Genomic DNA, 16,514 nt, shown 5'->3' with positions numbered 1-16,514 from the left:
GACCAGCACACAGCACACCTGTCACCTGGGCAGGAATGAGGATGTGCGCACAGGACATCTGTCACCTGGGCAGGGCTGAGGACCAGCACACAGCACACCTGTCACCTGGGCAGGGCTGAGGACCAGCACACAGCACACCTGTCACCTGGGCAGGGCTGAGGACCAGCACACAGCACACCTGTCACCTGGGCAGGAATGAGGATGTGCGCACAGGACATCTGTCACCTGGGCAGGGCTGAGGACCAGCACACAGCACACCTGTCACCTGGGCAGGGCTGAGGACCAGCACACAGCACACCTGTCACCTGGGCAGGGCTGAGGACCAGCACACAGCACACCTGTCACCTGGGCAGGAATGAGGATGTGCGCACAGGACATCTGTCACCTGGGCAGGGCTGAGGACCAGCACACAGCACACCTGTCACCTGGGCAGGGCTGAGGACCAGCACACAGCACACCTGTCACCTGGGCAGGGCTGAGGACCAGCACACAGCACACCTGTCACCTGGGCAGGAATGAGGATGTGCGCACAGGACATCTGTCACCTGGGCAGGGCTGAGGACCAGCACACAGCACACCTGTCACCTGGGCAGGGCTGAGGACCAGCACACAGCACACCTGTCACCTGGGCAGGGCTGAGGACCCGCACACACCACACCTGTCACCTGGGCAGGGTGAGGACCAGCATACAGCACACCTGTCACCTGGGCAGGGCTGAGGACCAGCACACAGCACACCTGTCACCTGGGCAGGGCTGAAGACCCACAGACACCACAACTGTCTCCTGGGCAGGGCTGAGGACCAGCATACGCCACACCTGTCACCTGGGCAGGAGGGGAGGGCCAGGGACGTGTTGGCAATGCTGGATTCTGGGCTGACCCATTCAGGTTTCTGACCCTCTCCTGCTTCCCCATCCACTGGAGCGGATCACACTGTCTCTTTTCCTCAGACCCCAGTGACGCGATGTTAATGAACAGAAGACCAGGGTGCACAGGGCAAGCACCTGTGTTAAAAGATACTGTATCTCAAAGCCACAGGGGACACACAAGGTTTTCATTCATCAGACCAGAATCCCTTAGAAACTGGACCATATAAAAACAGGATTCATGGCCGGGCACGGTGGCTCACGCCTGGAATCCCAGCACTCTGGGAGGCCAAGGCGGGTGGATCACCTGAGGTCGGGAGTTCGAGACCAGCCTGAGCAACATGAAGAAACCCCGTCTCTACTAAAAATACAAAAAATTAGCAGGGTATGGTGGCGCATGCCTGTAATCCCAGCTACTTGGGAGGCTGAGGTCAGAGAATCGCTTGAACCCGGGAGACAGAGGTTGTGGTGAGCCAAGATCGTGCCATTGCACTCCAGCCTGGGCAACAAGAACGAAACTCTGTCTCGAAACAAACAAACAAACAGGATTCACATAAAAGACTAACGGGAAGAGGCAGATACAACTCTTCATCCTTGAGTCTCAAAATTACCTGCAGCACGTGTGAATAGCGCCCATGACCTGTGCGACAACTTAAAAGCCATAGTCCCTGTCCTCACAGGAGCCCTGAAGCGGAGTCGGGATGCTGCGGGAATCTCAGCCAGTCGGGAAAAAGGTACAAAGGGCGGATGCTTTTCCAGGCTTGGGCTACACACAAAGATACAGACAGCAGTGCATGGCCAGTACCCGAACAACCAGAATCATCTGAGTAAGACACCTGGGGGATGAGGGGTCACCTAATTCAGCCTCTAATTCAGCCAACGCTGACATCTGCCCTTCCCCTCGCAGATCCATCCCCACACGTAGTCTAAGCCACCCGCTGCTGCCAGGCCTCCTCTCTAAGCAAAACTTGATAAATCTAGTCTCTTATGACAAACAGCAGAAAGCCACACTGTAAGTCAAGCTAAATATCAACTGCAAATCTGGATTTTCTAATTGTTCTACAACAAAGTATTTTTTAATGTAAATACCAAGAGTGAAAAGTTTTTAACATCCCCTAAAGAGCACCTAATAGTTTACTGCAAATCAAGCTGTGCACCAAAGATGAGGTTTCTAATTCTTACACAACGAACTCCAGAGATTTCTTCCAAATACCAAAAGTAAAGAGCTAACAAAGAGCTGATTATGTAAGAAAAAAGATGTCCTTTTTTATTCTTTGAATTTTATACCAGATGTTCCTATAATACCTCTTTTAAAGCATGTTTTAGCGGCAAAACTTTTTTCTTTTTTTTTTTTTTTTTTTTTGAGATGAAGTCTTGCTCTTGTCACCCAGGCTGGAGTGCAATGGCGTGATCTCGGCTCACTGCAACCTCCGCCTCCCGGATTCAAGCGATTCTCCTTCTCAGCCTTGAGAGTAGCTGGGATTACAGGCGCCCGCCACCACGCCCAGCTAATTTCTGTATGTTTAGTAGAGACAGGGTTTTGCCATGTTGGCCAGACTGGTCTCGAACTCCTGACCTCAGGTGATCCACCCGCCTTGGCCTCCGGGATTACAGGCATGAGCCACCGCGCCCAGCAGGGGCAAAACTTTTAATTAACCTATAATTTTCTTTTTTTTTTTTTTTTGAGACAGAGTCTCGCTCTGTCGCCCAGGCTGGAGTGCAGTGGTGCAATCTCCGCTCCCTGCAAGCTCCGCCTCCCGAGTTCACGCCATTCTCCTGCCTCAGCCTCCCCAGTAGCTGGGACTACAGGCGCCCACCACCATGCCTGGCTAATTTTTTGTATTTTTAGTGGAGAAGGGGTTTCACCCTGTTAGCCAGGATGGTCTCAATCTCCTGACCTTGTGATCCACCCGCCTCGGCCTCCCAAAGTGCTGGGATTACAGGCGTGAGCCACTGCGCCCGGCCCAACCTATAATTTTCTAATTTTTAATATCCCTTCAGAGTTTCTCTAACCTCATCCTATGTAGAAAAAAAAATCCTGAAATATGAAAAGACTGTTGTAAAAACAAGCACGTCATCAAAGATTTCTTCAACACTTAAACCTGAGGGGGCTAAACTGACAACCTTCTTAACCTCAAATGTAAAGTTGTTTCTTTATGAGGACAAAAGAAGGCCTGAGTCGCTGAATCCTGTTCCCAGAACTCACTCCTTCAAGCACTGAAGGAAACAGCAGTTTGTTGCTGCATCAGGTTCACCTCTTCAGGCCTGAACTTCACCATCCAGGTCTGTAAAAGGACACCTGGTGGTAGACCCTTAGAGGAGCTCATTGGTCCCCTCTTGGCATTAGCAGAGCCTCGTGACAGCATCACTCAAATGCCTCCATGGTGGGACGCACACAGTTCTCTTGGTCCCCAGCTCTCAATTTCAGGATTTCCCCATAAACTCACAGGACACAAACAGGCACCACAGAACGGCTTTCACAACCAAGGCACGTGAATGCCGGGCAGTGACGTCCACAGCCACGTTCTCTCTGCACAGGGAGCTGACCGGGTCCAAGTCCCCGCACAGCCCAAGAGCGAGTTCAGAGTCCCTGCATCTTTACCAATGGCAGGAGGAGCTTGGAGAGGCGAACGGGACCCCAGAAACAGCCCCACACGGGCTACATCCCGAAGTCTTCAGCAAAAGCATCCCTGTAATGTTTGATGAATTCATCACCTGCCCGCCTTCCCACTTACAAACCTTCATGACACTGGACAATCGTGTGTGACGACAGGATCTTCCGAGGTAGGGAGGGGAGAGGCAGAGCTCTGCCTGATCCCACCAAGGGTCATGCTGCCTGGGCAGGCAGGAAACTTGGCCGCAGGCCGAGATGCCAGTGCCAAGCCACACTCCCTCACCCAAGGGCCCTGCCAGCCCAGCTCTAGAACAACTTGAGCCCCTGCAGCTGGACTGACTCGTGACAAGGGTCTGTCCGACTCTAAGGAGGTGCCAAAGCACCTTCCAAGACTGAATCTGAGGACGGTTCCGAGCACCACCGGTACCTGCAACGGGAGCCCACAGATCCGCGGGTCAGAGCCACCCTGTTCAGGAACCAGAGGACAGCCTCCCTAAGCCCTGAGGCGGAAGGCCTGAGATGTTTCGAGGACAGTTCAGAAACTCAAAGAGTCCGTACGGACCTCCCAGGGTGTCTCCAAACTTAAGACAGGACTGCACCTGAGGCTATCACAGACCGGGTGGGCCAGGCATGGAAACAGACAGTCCCCACAGCAAGGAAATCCTCCCCAAATTGCCAAGAGCAGCCCATAATCTTGATCATAAATTTCCGTAAGTGATCCACGCTATGCCAGCGCTCCTGCCGGGCAAGACCAGGCCTCAGGTTCCCGGAGCCAGCCAGGTGGCCGTATGGCAGCTGACTCCTGTTCTCCACATTCTCCCACTTAACAGAGTATAAACAGAAATATTCCATTTGAATTTACCATTTTAATTCAAATAAGTGCAATAAAATAAAAAGTCCCTGAGCAAGACAACAGAAACCTAATCCTTCTCACCATTTCTCCAGCTGGGCCCACTCAAGGACCATCAAAGGCAGCCACCTTCTAGGCTGTTTCCTCCTCCTGTGACCCTACATCACCCACTCCAGCACCGCCACTCCCTCTCCACCCACACCACCATCACCACACTCACCCTCTACCAACTCCACCATCACCACTCCCTCTCCACCCACACCACCATCACCACACTCACCCTCTACCAACTCCACCATCACCACACTCACTCTCCTCCAGTCTACCACCATCACCACTCCCTCTCCACCCACACCACCATCACCACACTCACCCTCTACCAACTCCACCATCACCACTCCCTCTCCACCCACACCACCATCACCACTCACTCTCCATCAAGTCCACCACCACTCTCTCTCTAACTACTGCACCATCGCTGATCACTCTCCTCACTGCTCCACATTCATTGCCTACCCACTCTGCAAACTTTTCAGAGTACCTCTCTCCTCCCTCGTGTGTAGCTCCTTGCCATATAGACCTTCACACCCACTGCCCGCCAACTGCTGTTCAAAGATGACACCCCCAGAGGACTGCCCTCATCCTCTTCTTTCTGCCCCTCACTCACATGGAGCCATCTGTGGCCTTTTCCCACCTGCTTGTCTCCCTGTGCCCTACTTGAGGTTGGAAGCTCCGGAGTTGTTTTTCTCTTGTGTTCTCTCCAGAACCTTCCAGCCTCAGGTCTTGGGTGTCCTTGTTTCTCCTCCTCCATGGTGACTACCAGGGCCTAGCTCCAGCTCCCTGCATCCTGTGGCCCCTCATGGCCCTCTACAGAGGCCCCAGGGCACTTAGAAGCTGGAGGCCTGCCTCCTTCAACCCAAGTGGCACAGCTTTCCCCCAGCATAAAGGCTTTTGACATACACCTGTGGTTTTACTGCAGTACCAGTGCTTTTAAAAACCTAACTGGTGGGCTGGGCACAGCGGCTCACGCCTGTAATCCCAGCACTTCGGGAGGCCGAGGTGGGTGGATCCCCTGAGATCAGGAGTTCAAGACAAGCCTGGCCAACATGGTGAAACCCCGTGTCTACTAACAAAAAATTAGCTGGGTGTGGTGGCACGCCTGTAATCCCAGCTATTTGGGAGGCTGAGGAGGAGAATTGCTTGAACCCAGGAGGCCAAGGTCACAGTAAGCTGAGGTCGCGCCATTGCACTCTAGCCTGGGCAACAAGCAAAACGCCGTCTCAAAAAAAAACAAAACACCTAACTGGTTATCGATGTTCCCTTCTGCAAAAGCTGCCAACATCATCTTTTCAAAATTCAAATGTCACACCTCTACTTAGTTAGGTAGGCTGGGCGCGGTGGCTCACGCCTGTAAGGCGGGTGGATTGTTGAGGTCAGGAGCTCGAGCCCAGCCTGGGCAACATGGTGAAACCCCATCTCTACTAAAAATACAAAAAAATTTGCCAGGCATGGTGGCACATGCCTGTAATCCTAGCTTCTCAGGAGGCTGAGGCAGGAGGATTGCTTAAACCCAGGAGACAGAGGTTGCAGTGAGCCAAGATCGCGCCACTGCACTCCAGCTTGGGAGACAGTGAGACTCTGTCTCAAAAAAAAAAAAAGAGCTAGCGAAAACATCAAATTCCTTGGCTTGTTCACAACCTCACTTTCCATCCAGACCCAGCACTCCTGACCACTCCCAGGCTTTGAGCAGCGAAGGCCTCACCAGCTGTAGAATCCTACTCTCCTCCCAGCGCCAACCCCCAACTCAGATCACAACCCGAGTGCAAGGTGAGCCCCCAGCCCCTGTGCCTATGCAGTCCCTGACAAATGCTGCGTCTCAGGTGCCCACGCTGGATGGAGCATTCAGGGTCCTGCAGAGCCGGACCACCTTTCCACACGCCCCCCACCCCCAGCCTCACACTACATGCTGCTCACAGACAGTGCCAGTGAAATCAAGGGGGAATGAAAGAGGGCCCCGAAGACACCATCCATCATGTATCAAAGCGTGTTTGAGAACCCCATCTGAGGAAACCACACAACACCAGAAGCGTGCTCTAACCGAGGCCCTGGGTTCAGCTCCTCACCGTGAGGAGACGTAATGAACATGGCTTGCGCGCTGAGCACATGCCCACATTTGGCATTCTGAGTGCATGCCCGCACGAGGTCAAGGCATGGTACGGACAAGCACAGTGGAGAGGATAAAAGTAGTCTCGCAGCACACCCAGATATGACTTCAAAAACCCACACTGGGTCCACCTGGGTGCTCACACACCCTCTCTAAAGCAGACCTCAGTGCTTGAAGTCAGGGACGCCGTGTGACATGCCTGGTCGCAGGTCAGGGAGGGCAGACACCCCAAAAGGCCTCGCAGGGACCACTGAAACCTCTGCGCCAATGGAGAGGGCTCCACACTCTGGACGCATTTTCGCTACAGATGTATCTCAGGCAGAGGCAGCATGTGCGGACTCTTTCCAACTCTGTGCGGTAAGTAGGTAAACACATCAAAAGCCCCTTTCACTCAGTTACAGAGCGACGCGCGGTGGGAAACACTAAAGAATCCAGCCGGTGTTTCAGTGACTGACATAACCAAGCACGGTAAAGAACCGCACACCAATAAAATAGACTAAATTTCTTGCTTTAAAAAATTTTCAAAATATTCTATAGTTTCATGACAACTGCAAAGCAGGCTAAGTAGCATTTTTTACCAGATTTCATAAATCAGGAAATCTCATCCTTCTGAGAAAAAAAGTGGCCAAAACAAGTGCTTAGCTCTTGGTCCACCCAAATGGAATTAACTTCCTCTGTAGGAAGAAAGGTGCCAGCAGGTGGCTACAGCCTGAGCCCTGAGCCTGGCCCCCGTCCAGCGTCTCATGTGGAAGCCCCCCAAGAAATGCAGGATTCGCTGCGGTGCTGCAACACCCTCCACCTCAATTTAATTAAGGCGTTTATTTAAAATTATCAATTAACACAGTCGGTAAAGATAAGGAAAAAGTCAGAAGGCACCACCCCATCACCACCCAACTACACAGTGTGGTATCCAAGGCCACAACTTGTGGGTGGTGACCGCAGCTTCAGAGATCAGATCCTTCCATCTTTCACCTTCATCCCGCTTCAGACGCTTTAAAAGTCTGAAAATAAACACTACTGTAGCTTATGTGTTGTCATTCTGAAATAAAGGCAAAGAACTACAAAGAATTTAGTGCGAGGCAAACATTCGTGTGCAGCATGAAGCAAACATACTTACATCTTTTGCCATGTTACCAGATCCGGGAAATCAATGCTACAAATGTTCACCTTCCCAGAGAAGAAAAATGATTTTTCTGGTAAAAAAAAAAAAAAAAAAAGTAAGGAAAAACAAGAAATAAGAATGAAAAACGAAGTTTAAAAAATAACACATCTCAAAGGAAACGCGGACCTTCCTTCCCAAAGGCACCCTCCATCCTGAGAGCGGAGCTGGCCAAACCGACTCCCACACTCAGGATTTTAAGTCGCCTCGCCAGACGGAAATGCCCCCTGCGGAAAAGTGGCCCGCGGGCCCGCAGGGTCACCACCACGACCCCCAGGTCCCCGACGGCCCGCCCAGCGGCCGAGGGTGGGGCCGAGCCCCGGCAGCCAGGGCGCAGCGCCTCCATCCCGCCGCTGCAAGGGGGTGCCCCACCACCCACCTGGGCACAGCCCCGGGGTCCCGGCGCAACGTGCAGACTCGCGGCGTCCACCCCAGACCCCGGCGGCGCCCGCCCGGCTGACCGGTAACTCTGACAGGTGGGCTTCCGGGGTCCGCGCCGCGCGCCTGTCACTAGGCCTCGGGCCGCCTCCGCACGAGGCGCCTCCCGCGCGCGCCGGAACCGGGTCCCCGCGGGCCGCCGTGGGGCGGCCTCCCCTCCCCCGCCCTGCGCGCTCCGGCCGACCCTGGCCCCAGCCCCGGCCCCGGCCCCGGCCCCACCTGCAGCGTGGGGCGCGGACGCTGCTGTCGGCCGGGAGGGCCGGGCCCGGGACCCCCGCCCCGCGGTCACCTGGGGAGCCCCCACCAGCGCCGAGCGCGCGGGGTCCCCGAGGCGCAGGAGCGCGCAGGGCGCGGGAGGGCGCGGGTCGGGGCCGCGCGGCGCCTACACGCGGCCGGGGCAAGGGATGGGGTGGCCGGGGGTCCCGCCCGCACCCCCGGCTCCCGCCCGCGGCTCCCGCGGCATCCCCTGCCCACCCGCACCTGGCTGCCCGGTCCGGCCGCGCGGGCGGGGACGCAGAGAGGGCGCGGTGCGGAGCGCGGGGCGGCGCGGAGAGGCGCGGGCGGGGGCCGGGCCGGGCGGTCCCGGCCGTGGCGGGGTCCCTGCCCTGGGCCGAGCGGCGCCGGGACGCGGGGCTCACCCTGGCCGAGCGTCGGGCCGGCGTGACGTGCGCGCGGCGCGGTGACGTGGGCGGCGGCGGGCCCGCTCCGCGCAGCGCGCCTGCGCGCCTTTTCGCGCCTTCGGCGCCCTCCTCCTCCTCTTCTGCTGCTCCTCGGTCTCCCGCTCCTCCCGCCAGTGCTGCGCGCCCTGGGAGAGCGGGGAGGGGCTGTGCGCGCGTGTCCGTGTGTGCGCGTGCGCGTGCGGAGATGTAGCCGGGGCCTGCGCCGGGACGGGCAGTGCGCGCGCGCGGCGTGCGCTTGCAGGCCAAGGGGCTGCGTTTGTGCGCGCCTGTCACTGTGTGTGTCCGGAGAGAGAGGTGGCCGGCTGTGTGCAAGAGTGTGTGTGCACATGGGGGAACGGGGCCGGCTAGGTGCACGAGTGTGTGTGCATGTGGGGGAGCGGGAGCTGGTGTGTGCACGTGGGGGAGCGGGGCCGGCTGTGTGCAAGAGTGTGTGTGCACGTGGGGGAGCAGGGACTAGTGTGTGCACTAGTGTGTGTGCACATGGGGCAGCAGGTAGGGGGCCGGGTATGTCAGGATGTGTGAGTGTGTGCAGGGAGCAGAGAGTGCCGGCTGTGTGCACGAGTGGGGGGGGGGGAGCAGGGACTAGTGTGTGCAGGAGTGTGTGTGCACTTGGAAGAGCGGGGCCGGGTGTGTGCTTGAGTGTGTGTGCTCACAGAGGAGAGCCAGCTGTGTGCGCGCCTGTATGCACGGAGGAGAGGGGGCCGCTTGTGTGCACGAGTGTGTGTGCACATAAAGGGCCGACTGTGTGTGGGGCTGTGCATGTATGGAGAGCAGGTGTGTGCATAGACGTGTGTATGTGGACACACGGAGGAGAGCAGGTGTGTGTGCGTGCGTGGCACAGAGGCCTCTGCCTCTGCTGGACCCGGTGGCCTCCAAGCCCACGACGGGCCTCCGCCCAGATTCCCAGCAATTGTGGGCGTCCTCGGTGCCCGCCGGACGCAGCCTGGCCCGGGACTCGGGAGGGAAAGCAGGGATAGGAAAACTCCAGAAACAGTTTCATTGCATGGTGAGCCTGGTGGTCCCGGAGTCTTGGAGACTTAATCCACCCTGGAGGGCCCCGCCGCTAGGGCCAGGCCCGAGCACCCCAGCCAAGGGCGGGCTAGGCCAGAGAAGAGTCCGAAGTTCAGGGCCACAGCAGGCGGCAGAGGCTGGTGCGCGCCGAGGGTAAGGAACATCTACAGAGGACTTGAGGAGCTGACCAAAGGCCTCTCTGCCTGTGCGGTGTATTATTACATGACAGCCCACTTTGCACGTTTTATGCTGATTTTGGCCACTCCTGCCCCTCAGGCAAGGCCGCACCCCCTAAAGCTCTGGTCACTTGGCTTAAACTGCTTACAAGTTAGCACCTGTTTCTTCTTTGAAGACTACCAGAAATGCTCACTTTCTGCGAGCTGGTTCACACAAATAGATACTTAGAGAACACTGATGTTCCTCAAATGGCCCTATCTTCCTAGGTCCGTTCCTTCTGTTTCACAGGGATTCTTTATGTGTTCCTAAATTTCAGTATTTGAGCCCTGATGGCAACAGTGACACCCTCCCGGCCTCTGGGGACTTCTCCCTGAGACCTGGGGGCTCCAGTTAGGAGGATACACACGTAGGGTCCAAAATTGGGGTCTTAAACATCTTCCCCACAAATTCAGGATTCTGATAATTCAACAATGTTTATATGGTTGATAACTAATATTATTCAAAGAAGTTTCTGCACAAAAATCACTGTACTGAGATACTCCGAACGCGCACGAGGCACTGCAGCAATGAATGCTCACGGGGCTCTGTGTGGCTTAGGAAAAGGGCAAAAAGTTACTCCCTTTTTCCTCTCCATAGCCACATGTTCCACAGAAAGCCCTCGTTTCTCTTAACAAAAGTTAACAGAATTCCCTCTAAAATTTTGGTTGATGATCCAAATATTTTTAGCCACTGCCTTGCCTTGCAGTCTCTCGATTGGGTTGCTGAAATGCAAACTTCCTAAATAAGCCCATAACCCTCGGAATTTATCTAAGCCTTTGGCCTCCCTGTATCTCTGGAGCCTGGGCTGTTTAGGAGATAGGGTTCTTTGAATGATGCACTCGTTCAGGTGTTGACTTGCACCACATGCCAGAGGCTGGGTTCAGCCCTATGGTTGGGGCCAGATACTGTCTTGTTTTGTGCATGTGGGCACCAGATTCAGCTACCGTCCCAAATATTACATGGAAACGGCCTGTGCTGTGTTTTACTAGAAGTGAACGTGTCCTTCCCAGGAAAAGTCTTCATCTTGCAAAAGCTGTGTGTGTGTCTGCTCCAGAGTCTCCAGGCATGGTGCAAACTCTCCCCACCAATTCCACACCCCCATTAAACTGTCCTCTCTTTCAGAGAGAGAGAATTTTCTAACCCTGTTTTAATTCTAAATCTGCTGATTACATATCCAGATTGTCTTTTGTTTCCCTCCTCGATGACATTGGTCTTTTCTCCAACCATCTCCTATTTTCTGCCTTCTTCCATCACTATGGCAAGAGTCCTTCAGTGGGAGGACAAGCAGGAGGCAGGGACTCATGGAATTTATGGGGAAAGTTAAAAAATAATATTCCTGGATATGCGTAAATGGCATTTTCTTGATCTTTAGTAAAATGTCAATAAAGGCATCTCTAGAAAACTTTGCTCTGTGTATTTGAGTGTATCATAAAACACAGGAAAATCTGTGCGCTTTCCCAACCTCCAGGTCTGTCTCGTGAGGCTCTCCTTTGCTCTCACAGATCAACACTCCTAAGTCCCCCCACCACCCCCAGACACAAAGACATTTTTGTCTCTCTCTTACTGCGTTATTGCTCCTTTTTAAAATTCCCGGTCAAATCCCAAGTTCTCCCTCTTGGAAGGAAGGTCAGTTGTGATCCTGCCACATTAGCATGCTATAATATTATTTCTGTCTTAAAGACTGTCACATTCATTTATAGTCTGAAACCACAGTTCTTTCAAAATCACCCCTTGGATCTGACAAATTCTAGAGGATCATATCACCAGATTTATAAAAGTTGAATTTACCCGAATCGACCAATTTTGCCTACTCCTTAGACATGTTCCCTTGCTTTGATCTGGATTCTTTTCTGGCTTTTGTGATGAGAGACCCCTTGGTACCTTGGCCATTGACTCCGAGATTCTCCTGAAGTGTGCCTGCCCTGCGGCTTGCTTCACTCTGGCTAAGATGATGTCAGGTGATGTTCTGTGGAGTCCCATGATTTCAGGTTGAAAGATCTATGTTCTCCTGGCGTCATCTCCTTTCCCCATAGCACCCATTTGTCATCAGCCCAAGGTGAAGGCAGCACCAGGAGCCTACAGAGTAATTTTGTTTGAGAAATGTGGCCTCACATGCAATTGAGTGCCTTTGGGCATTTTTGTGCTGCCTGCCCACTCCTCTTACGGATTCACAGAAGGATCTTAGCATCCACTGGACACCAATGCTGAGATGATGGGGCACCACATCACTGTGGATAAGTGATCTTAGCCTCCGTGATGGGCAAGTTCCTTTAACTGAGAAATACGTGGATAAAAATATAGTTTGTTAATAAGAAGACGAAACCACAGTTTCGAAACCCTTGCTTTCCCTGCATTCCTCCCTCCACAAGCATTTCTGAGCTCCTACTAAGTGCCAGACACAACTCTGGGTGCTGATATTACGCAGATTAATAAGAGACTGCCCAGAGTCAAACTGGAGAGACAGATGCACCTGCAATTATAATGGATGTGACCTGGTGGGACAAGCTCATATTCACGATTGGGAAGGGGGGTATGGAAGCACAGAACAATGATTTCTCCCTGCACACAGTTGGCAACACTTCATGGAGAAGGTGACAATTGAGAGACTATGACCAGCTGAGTACACAGGTGTGTCTGAGAGTGTGTGTGTGTGTGCACAAACAGAAACAGATCAGTTTTGGAAAATGCTCTTAGCAGTTTGTCCCATTATCCAGAACTTGGTTCGTGGCCACACTGACCTAGAAGATGCAGGAAATAGAGTCATTACCCTGGGCCATATGACTGCCTAAGCATTTAAAGATCTACAAAAGAATAATGTGGAGAACAGATATTGGGAGACAATTGGCAGTTTCTTCCAATTGACGAAGAGAGACTCATGTTTCAGAGAGGTGAGGAGGATCGGTTGGAGAAAGACATCTGAGATAGGACATCAGTCAGAAGATGAAGAACCAAGGGTCCTGGTGCAAACAAACCATGGCCAGCATGAGCTAAAAGCAGGCCACTGCAGGATCAGTACTAATCAAGGTGCTAGCTCAGAAACAACGCAGCAGGCCGGGTGCAGTGGCACACACCTGTAATCTCAGCACTTTGAGAGACAAGGTCTCTTTTCGAGACCAGCTGGCCAACATGGTGAAACCCTGTCTCTACTAAAAATACAAAAAAAATTAGCTGGGCCTGGTGGTAGGCACCTGTAATCCCAGCTATTCGGGAGATTAAGGCAAGAGAATTGTTTGAACCTGGGAGGTGGAGGTTGCAGTGAGCCGAGATCGTGCCACTGCACTCTAGCCTGGGTGACAGAGCAAGACTCCCTCTCAAAAGGATTAAAAAAAAAAAAAAAGCAATGCAAGCAAGAACCAAGCAGCCAGTCCAGACAGAACCAGGACACTGAACAGATGCTAGAATGACTCTGCGCCAGATCTCATCAGAGCCCTGTGCTCCAGACTCACGTCCTGCCTGGGAGCTTTCCAAGGGCTGTGCGTCCTCCAGCCCCTAGCTTTCCCACTCTGGATGGCAGCAAAGTAATAGTGCATCTTCAACGGTGGGAGGGGGCAGGGGGCACCTGCCTCCCACCGTGTTTAGGTGCATTTTCTAAACACGAGGAGCTGCCTGGAGGGCAACAGCCTGCAATGCGCAAGCCTGATAAAAGAGGCTCAAGAAGAACCATTGTGCCCCTTCCAGTATGTGAGAATGCTGCAGAAAGATGGCTGTCCATGAACCAGCAAGCAAGACCCTCATCAGACATAAATTTCAGTGGTTTATAAGCAGCCCAAACAGACTAAGACATCCACCCAGTCATTCATACAGAAACCTAGAAGCCAAATACTTCATTTGCCCTCACTCCAACCACTTACCAACTTGACATGTCTTTAATTCCTCTGTTTTTCCACCTCCTCTGCTACAACCCTGGCCAAGATAGCATCCTCTCCATTGAGGACTATAAAAATCACTCCCTTCATCCAATCTTGTATAATCTAATCTGTTATCTATTCAGCAGAGTGATATTTTAAAATTGGAGATTAGGCCGGGCATGGTGGCTCATGCCTGTAATCCCAGGACTTTGGAAGGCCAAGGCGAGAAGATTGCTTGAGGCCAAGAGTCTGAGACCAGGCTGGGTAATGTAGCAAGACTTTGTCTCTACAAAAAAATTTTTAAAAATTAGCTAAGCGTGGGCCAGGCGCGGTGGCTCATGCCTGTAATCCCAGCACTTTGGGAGGCCAAGGCAGGCGGATCACGAGGTCAGGAGATCTAGACCATCTTGGCTAACATGGTGAAACCCCATCTCTACTAAAAATACAAAAAAAATTAGCCAGGCATGGTGGTGGGCTAAGTGCCAGACACAACTCTGGGTAGTCCCAGCTACTGGGGAGGCTGAAGCAGGAGAATGGCATGAACCCAGGAGGCAGAGCTTGCAGTGAGCCGAGATCATACCACTGCACTCCAGCCTGGGCAACAGAACGAGACCCCATCTCAAAAAAAAAAAAAATTAGCCAAGTGTGGTGGCACATACTTGTAGTCCCAGGTACTTGGAAGACTGAGGCAGGAGGATTGTTTGAGACCAGTGATCACACCACTGCACTCTAGCCTGAGTGACACAGTGGGACTTGGAAGGAAGAAAGGGAGGGAGAGAGGAAAGAAAGAGAAAGAGAGAGAGAAAGGAAGGAAAGAAGGAAGGAAGGAGGGAGGGAGGGAAGGAAGGAAGGAAGGAGGGAAGGAAGGAAGGGAGGAAAGAAAGGAGGGAGAGAGAGAAATAAATAAATTAGGTCATGCTGCTTCTTGCTTAAAAAATTCTTCAATGGATTGACCTGCTTACTGGGTTGATGAGTAACTAGGAAGCATGGCAATAAATAAACTCCAAGTAAGACTTATTCTTTAATGCACTGCTATCTCACAAGGTATAGGAAATGTCTCCAGGGACCATACCCTGGAGAATGTTCCAGGTGCACTTGAGAAAAAATTGTATCCTTCCGTTTGTTAGTGGCATGTTCTATGTATGCCTGTTAGGTCCAGGTGCTCTATAGTGTTGTTTAAGTCCTTTTTTTTTTATTGATCTCCTGTCTGGTTGTTCTATCCAACATCTATAGTTGGGCACTGAAGTCTCCTACTATTATTATAGAGTTGTCTGTTTCTCCCTTAAATTCTGTCAATGTTTGCTTTGTATATTTAGAAGCCCTGATATTTAGTACATATATATTTATGATTGTTGTATCTTCTTGGTGAATTGACCTTTTCAAAAGTTGTCTCTTTTATATATATCCTTCTTTGTTACTCATGAGTTTTTGACTCAAAATATATGCTGATATTAATATAGCCACTCTTCCTCTCTTTTGATTACTATTTGCATGAATATCTTGTTTTATCCTTTCACTTTCAACCTATGAGTGTCCTTAGATCTAAAGTGAGTCTTTTGTGGACAGCATATAAAATGTGTTTTTTAATTCATTTTGCCAGTCTATAACTTTTGACTGAGGAGTTTAATCCATTTACATCTTTATACATTTTCTGCCCAGTAACATAGATTTAAAATTATTTTTATGTATTTGTCTTTTAAATCATGTAGGAAATAAAAGAGTGGAGTTATAAACCAAAAATATAATAATAGTGGCTTTTCTACTTGCCCATGTACTTACCATGTATTTACCAAAGATATTTATTTCTTCATATAGTTACTATCTGGTGTCCTTCCATTTCAACCTTGAAGGATCTGTCCTTTAGCATTTCCTGCAGGGCAGGTCTAGTGGTAATGAACTCCTCAGCTTTTGTTTTTCTGGGGGATGTCTTAATATTTCCCTCGTTTTTGAAGGGTAGTTTTTCCAGCTATAGAATTTACAGATTGGCAGGGTTTGGCTTTTTTTGCAGTGTTTGGTTTTTTTTTCCCCTTCACTTTAAATGTATCATTCCACTAGGCAGTGGGCTTCCATGATTTCTAATGAGAAATTGGCTATTAATCTTACTAAAAATCCATTATAAGTGACAAATCACTTCGCCTGCTGTTTTCAAAATTCTCTTTGTCTTTTGAGTTTGATTATGTATCTTGGTGTGGGTTTCTTTGAGTTTATCCTACCTGAAGTTCATGAACTTCTTGGATTTGTAGACTTGTATCTTTCATCTTGTTACACACAATGACCAAGTGAGATTTATTCCACGAATGCAAAGATGGTTCAACATAAGATAATCAATGTAACACATCACATTAATAGAACAATATGCAGTCGGCCCTTTGTATCTGTGGATTCCACATCCATGGATTCAACCAACCTTGTATTAAAAATTTATTTAGACCTACAAAGGTTGCATCTGTACTGAACATGTACAGACTTTTTCTTCTTGTCATTATTCCCTAAATACAGTCTAATAACTATTTTTATAGCATTTACATTACATTATGTATTATAAGTAATCTACAGATGATTTAAAATACACAGGAGGGTGTGTTTGGGTTATATGCAAATACTATGCCATTTTAAAAAAGGGACTTTAGCATCCATGGATTTTGGTATCACAGAGGATCCTGGAACCA

The 16,514-nt window shown here is 51.2% G+C and overlaps 1 protein-coding gene across 13 annotated transcripts in view; it reads right to left on the bottom strand.

Annotated features, from left to right (window-relative positions):
* Positions 1 to 8,930, bottom strand: part of TFDP1 (transcription factor Dp-1) — a 58,558-nt gene extending 49,628 nt beyond the window's left edge. For 2 of the 13 annotated variants that reach the window (XM_031007272.3, XM_055360270.1), the window contains exons 1-2: positions 8,729 to 8,930; positions 7,611 to 7,686 (exon numbers count right to left, since the gene is read on the bottom strand). In XM_031007272.3, coding sequence (XP_030863132.2) covers positions 7,611 to 7,622 — 12 coding nt within the window. In that variant the 5' untranslated portion in view covers positions 7,623 to 7,686; positions 8,729 to 8,930. Of the gene's footprint in view, positions 1 to 7,610; positions 7,687 to 7,781; positions 7,875 to 8,031; positions 8,257 to 8,309; positions 8,421 to 8,570 lie in introns of those variants that run through there. The other 11 variants (XM_031007273.3, XM_063697604.1, XM_031007274.3 and 8 more) reach the window with 9 other exon arrangements.
* Positions 8,931 to 16,514: the final 7,584 nt, after the last annotated feature.

The sequence above is a fragment of the Gorilla gorilla genome, chromosome 14, assembly GCF_029281585.2.
Source record: "Gorilla gorilla gorilla isolate KB3781 chromosome 14, NHGRI_mGorGor1-v2.1_pri, whole genome shotgun sequence".
NCBI classification, from domain to species: Eukaryota; Metazoa; Chordata; class Mammalia; order Primates; family Hominidae; genus Gorilla; species Gorilla gorilla.
The sequence above is the reverse complement of the archived record's forward strand: the minus strand, read 5'-3'. Positions and strand labels throughout refer to the sequence as shown.